The sequence below is a fragment of the Gossypium hirsutum genome, chromosome D10 (assembly GCF_007990345.1).
Source record: "Gossypium hirsutum isolate 1008001.06 chromosome D10, Gossypium_hirsutum_v2.1, whole genome shotgun sequence".
NCBI lineage: Eukaryota > Viridiplantae > Streptophyta > Magnoliopsida > Malvales > Malvaceae > Gossypium > Gossypium hirsutum.
The window spans coordinates 64,243,902-64,251,452 of record NC_053446.1 but is presented as its reverse complement, the minus strand read 5'-3'; the positions used below and the strand labels follow the sequence as shown (position 1 = coordinate 64,251,452).

General features: G+C 31.1%; 1 protein-coding gene and 1 non-coding gene across 2 annotated transcripts; both read right to left on the bottom strand.

Annotated features, from left to right (window-relative positions):
• Positions 1 to 2,754: 2,754 nt before the first annotated feature.
• Positions 2,755 to 2,857, bottom strand: LOC121222680 (U6 spliceosomal RNA). The gene has a single exon (XR_005920039.1). It is a non-coding gene; the product is annotated as a U6 spliceosomal RNA (small nuclear RNA).
• Positions 2,858 to 3,745: 888 nt separating this feature from the next.
• On the bottom strand, positions 3,746 to 5,596 carry LOC107934385 (16 kDa phloem protein 1). Its single transcript, XM_041102042.1, has 4 exons — positions 5,530 to 5,596; positions 4,785 to 4,923; positions 4,419 to 4,554; positions 3,746 to 3,958 (listed from the first exon to the last, which is right to left on the bottom strand). Exons 1-4 carry the CDS (start codon positions 5,594 to 5,596, stop codon positions 3,908 to 3,910), a joined length of 393 nt encoding a protein of 130 aa, XP_040957976.1. The 3' UTR covers positions 3,746 to 3,907.
• Positions 5,597 to 7,551: the final 1,955 nt, after the last annotated feature.

Here is a 7,551-nt window from a genome sequence, read left to right as displayed (position 1 = left end):
AGTCGTATGAATCAATTGCTCAAGCTATCTCGAAGTGGATTCGGAAGTCGATATTGATCATCACACGAGAATCCATTTAGATTTATTAGATGTATATTAGAAATAATAATATGTCTGTATTTGGACGCGTCTCCAAATTTTTACAGTACTGGTTTATGATCTCGAGGGCCTCAGCCATCATCGGCTGAGGATAAATATTAAATACTAAGCATCATCTAATGGTTTCGAATAATGTATTTAATTGCAAAGCCTTCTACAAATTCTAGCAATCACTTACTCCATACGTTTTGCTGAATACTGAGTCCCATTGTGTGTAGCTGATTGTAGAATACCGTCTCTATCACCCACAACTTCGAGCTCATTTCGCAACCGCTCGTCTTCCATTTCTGCATATATGTTAAGCAATATTGAACTTTACCCTACAAATTTTTATTTTCATTCAAAGAAATCTCATTCTCCATACTTAAAATATCTCCTATTTTCCCGAAGATTTCCCACATTTGTTCTAAAAATGGCATCTCTTTTTAAGTTTAGAAAACATATTTTGGCTTTCGATTTCAGAGTTTCAAGAGAAACAAACGAAATGAAAAAGAAACCATGGTGGGGATGGGTTTACCTTCTTCTTTGCAAAGGGCCAAAAATTTGAAGGTTTTTTTGTGTGTGTGTGTTTGCAGGAAACTGCTAAAGATCAACTCTATTGCAGCATTTTGAAGAAAGGTGGCCATGTTCGAAGTTAAAAAGACAAAAAAATTATAAACTTAGGGTTAAATTCTGAATTAATCCCTGTACTTTATTAAAGTTTGGTTAATTTCTAAGTCGAGTCGTTTCAATTTTGAATTATTTTGCATTAGGCTCATTCCAATTTGACCCTCGAATTTTTTAAGTTCAAATTATTTTAAATTCAAATCAGTTCAAGTTCCGATTATTTAAATTCGATCAAAATTGAGAAATTAAACAAATTAATAAAAGATAAATAATTTTTTTTAAAAATAAATAACCACTCATTTTTACTTTCTATTTAAAAATATTTTTATAATATAGTATTAAATTTTAATTCAGAATAAGTCAACCCAAGTCAAATCAGCTCAAGGTCAAAAAAATCTTATTTAGCTTGAATAGACCAAGCTTATCAAGCTAGCTGGATTACTCGATTTATGGACAGGTCTATGAAAAATCGGATACGAAAAGCATTTTCAATTTCCACGAAAAAAAAAATTAAATACCTTTTTGGTAAAAGTAGCACCAACTACAATTTCTCCACAATAACATTGTTCAGCTTTAACTATACACTATGTTTACTAGGATGTAGTTCAGCCATTCCTACAATTTCTCCACAATAACATTGTTCAGCTCCAATTGCAAACAAATCCTTCACAAATATGCCGCAAACATGCCCCCCGGAAAGAGAAAAGGATTGCAAATGCTGATCGAACTAGTCGTCTACTCATCTCTTAAAGGAGACTGCAAGTTGCCTCGGATGTTGATCGGTGGCGAAGCTAAGGGTTAGTACAACATGCTCCAATTTAATCCACACCTACCTGAGTCCTATTTCATTTCTAGTTTCATTAGTGCCCTTCAAAGAAGAGTTGACACCTAGAGTGAAAGATGAAAACTAGTGAACCAACCACCCCATCTGCTATCTGCTGTGTGTAAATTGGCTAGATTACATTAACTATCCCTTGAGCTTGAGCTTGAACTATCTATTGGAAGTGGAAGAAGCTAAGATGGAGACTCTTCCTAATGAGATAAAAAGCATTATTGGACATATAGATAGCTGCAAGTTGCCTCAAGTATGGGTCATCTTAAACGGCTGTGATTTCCGATCATGCACATTCTGTTTCCATAATGAACATAGTTTAGCGCACGTTTCGTGCTGATCTTCGACCTGGAACTTCAAGGAGAAAGCGACTTTGAAAGCTTTTCGATCGAGTTCCCCAATATCAATATATCATTCAAACCCTGCACGTCAACAACATTAAAAGTCTTCTATGGAGCACCATGCATGTATAGAAATTCTTGTGAAGATCACATGGAATCAAACTATCAAGAGAAATGAGATCAATGATAAGTGAAATTACCATACAAAGCCAATATATTTGGACATGAAGTTGCATACTATAAATATTTAATTATAAAACTATATGTTTTTCCATCCATTTAAACTCCAGAAATTGAAGGGTCCTTTGGTTACTTAAAACTTTAAAAAACAAAAAAAGCTATACAAAATCTAAAGAAAGGATTATTGAGGTATTCACTGCTCAAGAGAGTAAATCAGACCAAACCCAGTAAAAACAACTTTAAATTGCAATCTTCAGTGCATAAAACCCACGAAGAACGTCAAACCCAGAAAAATTTGCAAAAAAGAAAGATGGTATTGAGATTTAAAACAAATCAAACCCAAAAAGAGGAACATAAAAACCGAGAAAAATTGCAAAAAGAAAGATAAAGCCAGAAATGAAAAACTCTAAATTTTTAATATTAAGTGCAGAAAAATAAACCCATGAAAATACATCAATGATCAAACTGAGCATACAAATGCAAAGAAAATAGAGGAAGAGATGGAAACAGACATCAAAAAATTGCCCCCAAAAAATGCTATTGAAATATTCAGTGTTCAAGGGTGTAAAACAGACCAAAACCAGAAAAAATCAATTTTAAAACAAGGGAAAAGACCCTCCAATTCCAAATTATCAAGTGAACAAAGGCGAAAGAGATGGAAAGAGAGCAGTAAAAATTGGCAAAAAAAATCAAGAAAAAAATTTGGACCATTTCTCGATTTGTGCGTGTCATCCTTGCGCAGGGGCCATGCTAATCTTCTCTGTATCGTTCCAATTTTATCGGATGTCCCCGAAGGGACAACCATGGGCAGGTTCTTTTGCCTATATAAACAATAAAATTTTATAATTCTTTAGCGATGTGGGATACTGGTTGCTTTCCAACTAGAACCTTAACTAAGGCCCAGTAGCAGTTTAAGTCTTTGGTGAAGCACCAAAAAAACGTGGGCTTTACATTTTTACTTCACTTTATGATCGGCTTAGGTTTACTGTTAAGTTTGATTAGCCATTGTTTTTTATTAGACCCAAAAATTTTGAGTTATCATTATTTAACCCAATTTCTAAATCCTTTTGAATTCTGAAAAGTGTAGAAATTAAATTAAAAAAAAATACAAAAATCAAATCAAATTAAAAGGTAAAAAGTTTTTTTAAACTAAAAAAATATTTAAATTGTGTTTATTCAACTTCATATTTGAGTCATTTTCAATTTGAATTGTTTTTGTGTTCGAGTCGTTATAATTTTAGCTCTCAAGTTTTTCAATTCAAATCATCGTCAGCTCAAATCATTTCAAGTTTGATTAGTTTCAAATTTTGGTTGTTTTAAATTCAAATCAAATTGAGATGAATTTATTCATCAAATTAAAATTTTAATTTGAACTTACGGGCCTAATTGATAATAGAATGTTAGATTTATAAAGATCTTAAATAATTTTATTTAATATTCTCATGTTCATTTTTACTATTCATATTCGAGGTTTAAAATTCTCCCAATAATATCATCTCCAAAGTTCAAATAATTTTTAATCAATAATATAATAAAACTATGCACAAGGGAAGTAAAATTCACAATAAAATGACCGATTGAATCTTAGCTCGATTGGCATGAACATTGTTGTCAATGTAGGAGGGCGTGAGTTCAAATGCACTAAAGCGCATTGTCGTCCTATTTATATGTTGAAGAGAAATTATAGATAATTCTAACTAAAACTTGTAATGAGATTGCTCAAAACAAAATGCAAAATAAAATGTAACAAGATAAACATTCCATAAGCTTTAAAAATAAATAAATAAAAATCCAGAGCTTTAAGTAAAAGTGATAAAAACACAAATAATAGTTTTCAAAAATTAACCACTTAATAATCGCTTTTCCTCCAACCTCCATACTCTTCTTCATCATTTTCCTCCTGTAGTACAAATCCAGCAAAATAAAATCAATAATAGATAAATGCCATTAGTTAATTAAATATTCATATTTGATACATATTTAAAACAATAGGTGGTAAAAAGACAAAAAAAATTTAAATTAAGAATAAATTCCTTAATCGACTAATATAAAAGATATCTTATTCATCAGGCTAGACAGATTACTCGATCAATAGACAACTCTATAAAAATCGAATACGAAATAGGATAATCTTCCTAAAAAGCAAGGGGTAATACCAAGGGGATAGATAGGGCCTTGACCCACCTTGGTTTGATAAAATTCATCTTTTGGTCCTCTAAATTTGTGAATCTATCAATTAATAAAATGGTAAAAATATACTTTGATCCTTAAAAATTTGTAATTCAATCTCGACCCTGATAAAAAATTTCTGGCCCTGATGGGAAGTATTTTCAATTTCCATGAAAAAAAAAGTTAAATACCTTTTTGGTGAAAGTAAGACCAACTACAATTTCTCCACAATAACGTTGTTCAGCATTAACTACACTATGTTTAGTAGGATGTAGTTCAGCACTTCCTTCATCTGCTCCAATTGCCAACAAATCCTTCACAAATATGCTGCAAACATGAAAATAAAAAATGTTTTACAATTTCTTTTTCGAGCTTCAGTATAAAGGAGATCGAACTTCTAGATAGAGAAAACGGTTGCATATGCTGAGATTCGACCTTGCTACTTCTTAAAAGAGAATGTTATCAAACTATCAAGCTTGTTTTTCCAGACTTTTTATTTTCTTATGGTACTCGTATATGAAAAATTTCGGCCGACGGATAAATGTTAGTATACTTACGTGGCTTGGCCTACAAAGTCATCAGAAGAGAAGGTGTCTTTGTCCATGATTTTAAGAACTAGCTTGTAGTCACCACCTGACCCTGGATACTCCACCTTGAATGTGAATTTTTCATTCCATGATGGACTAGATCCATCACCTGCACAAAATTTGACCCTTTAGGTAATTTTTGTAAGAGTTAATCCGTCCGGCTCTTAATTTTTCTTAAAGTATTTATGGCCGACATGTATTAGGACATGCTCATATATGGCATTCGCATCTGAGTCCAAGTCATTTAACTACGCAATGATGTTATGAACTGATGATAGAAGGACAACAAAAATGTATGGTATGCTTCTTCTGATTATTGCCAAGACTGTTTCTCACTTTCATTGGTATGGCTTGATAAAGACCTGTTAGTATTTTTTATCTGAAGCTAAAAAGCTAAGCCAATTCATCGGAGTAACTCGAACCTAAGATGACCCAACCTGAAAAATCTGATTGATGTCAAATGTCCGAAACTCAAAATGAACCGAACTCTAAACAATTCAGAACTCGAATAAATTCAAACCCAAACCTTAACCATTCCAACACATATTTAGACATGGGATACAAAGGTATTATTCTCTACATATATTAAAAAAACTTAAAAAGAAAATTGAGCATACTCGTACTCAACATAGATCCATGTCTGACACTAACCCTGAATTCAAGTAATTTAGAAGTCAAGAGGTTTAAAATAAAGGAAAAAAGACTTAATAATTACCTCTGGCCGCACTGCTTTTGCGTTCTTGACCTTTGTATTGAATTATAACTTTTGAAATTTTTAGCATTCTAAGTAAAGTATCGATACTTATGACCAAAATATCAATACCATAAGAATGGAACATTTTCAAAAATTGACAATAACCCAATTTGGTATCGATACTTAATCACGAGTATCGGTATTTGTGATAAAAATATTGATACCCCTACCAAGGTATCAATAAAATGTTTTAACCAAAATAGGTAGAGAGCTAAAACAATATTGATACTTACTTTAGATGTTGTTAGTGGTAGTTGTTGCTCATAATTAAAACTGTAAATGCATGTGTATAAGTTCCTATAGTTGTTGTAGCATCCTATAACACAAGTCTGACGATCGAACCAGGTGAGGGGTGTTACATTTGTAAATATCATAGCTAACACTTAGCCCAGTAAAATATTGTCCGCTTTAGGCGCACATGGCCCTCACGGCTTTGTTCTTGGGAGCGCTCATACACCCCCAAAATGTCTTTTACCTCTTAAGTGTTGCTACCCCTTTATATAGCCCAGGTCTCTCACGTGCTTTGCTGATGTGGGATTTGCCTAGGGTGTTACAAAGTGTTTTCCTGTAAATCTGCTAAAAACGCTTCCAGCTAAAAGTGTTTTCCTTATTTCGACCTAATGTCATAATTTTTCCAAAATCGGCCTAATCCGATAATTTTAAAAAAAAATTCAACATTTTTAAGTATTTCACCCGATTAATAATATATATAATATTTATGTCTAATATATGTGATGTGATGCTAATATATATAAAGAAAATTAATATATTAAAACAACAATGATATAAAAATAATAAAAATATGACATAAATATTTCCTTTTCTTCTTTTTCGCTCTAATTTCCTCTCTTTCATATACGTCAATTAAAAGGATTTTCATTTTATCCAAAATAAAAAATTTCCACCCGGTTATATTTTTTTTTTCTTAAGAAAGAGATGCAATTATTTATAATACAAATTTATGAATTTATATATTGCTTATTTGAAAATATATATGTAATTGTTATGACTACGACATTCTTCTAACTCATTTTTGTCTGTGTTAAAGTTTTTTATAATTGAATTTATCTAATCAATCAAACTGATTAGATTAGAAATTGATTAAGGTATTAAATTTAAAAGATTTAAAAAAATAATAATTGATTTATAAAATGGTTAGAATTAATTGAATTTAAATCTCATTTTAGTCTAAATAAGATTAATGAATGAAGAACTCTGCGATTATATTAAAAATAATAATAATAATTAAAACTTTTAGTTAATTATGTGCTATATTTCCAATATCCAAATTAAATTTTAGATATGAATTTTTTGAATATTCTCCAAGATCCAACGTGGGAAAGAGAAAAGGACGCGTGCATGGCTTTAACAAATGAATTTGGTAATCTTCCACTTACGTCGTTTACTAGCTAATACTATAACGTTATCATCTATGCAACTATCTGCAAAATGAACGTCCAATCTTTCAAATTTTGGGTAAGCTCTAATGTGGCAAAATAATCTCAACATCACATATACCAAATGTGAAAAATTATAACATTACAACCTGCCTGTTTATATCTTTCAATCTCCAACCAATTGAAGATGACAATCGGACACAATAATTTGCAAACAATAAGCATCGTAGCAGATTTTGACTTAGGATTTAGAATTTCATATGTTAAGATTGGGAATCTTAATTGGATACAGCATATCCCATACAAGGTTTATACTATACGCATATCTTTGTTTCTTTATTATTTTTATCACGTTACCATATAAGTTATCTGCAAGTTTTATTGGTTTTCTCAAACATAGATTTTAACACACGTTTTATTATTTTTTATGATATATTTTACGATTATATCGCGCGAAAACCTAACAACAATTTTTACATTAAGTTTCTTTTATTCAATTAGCTTCTAAACTTGATAATTATTTTCATGAATTAGATCATTGTTTCCACTTTAGGGCTTAAATATTTTTCTTTTCAAGTTGTCTCTA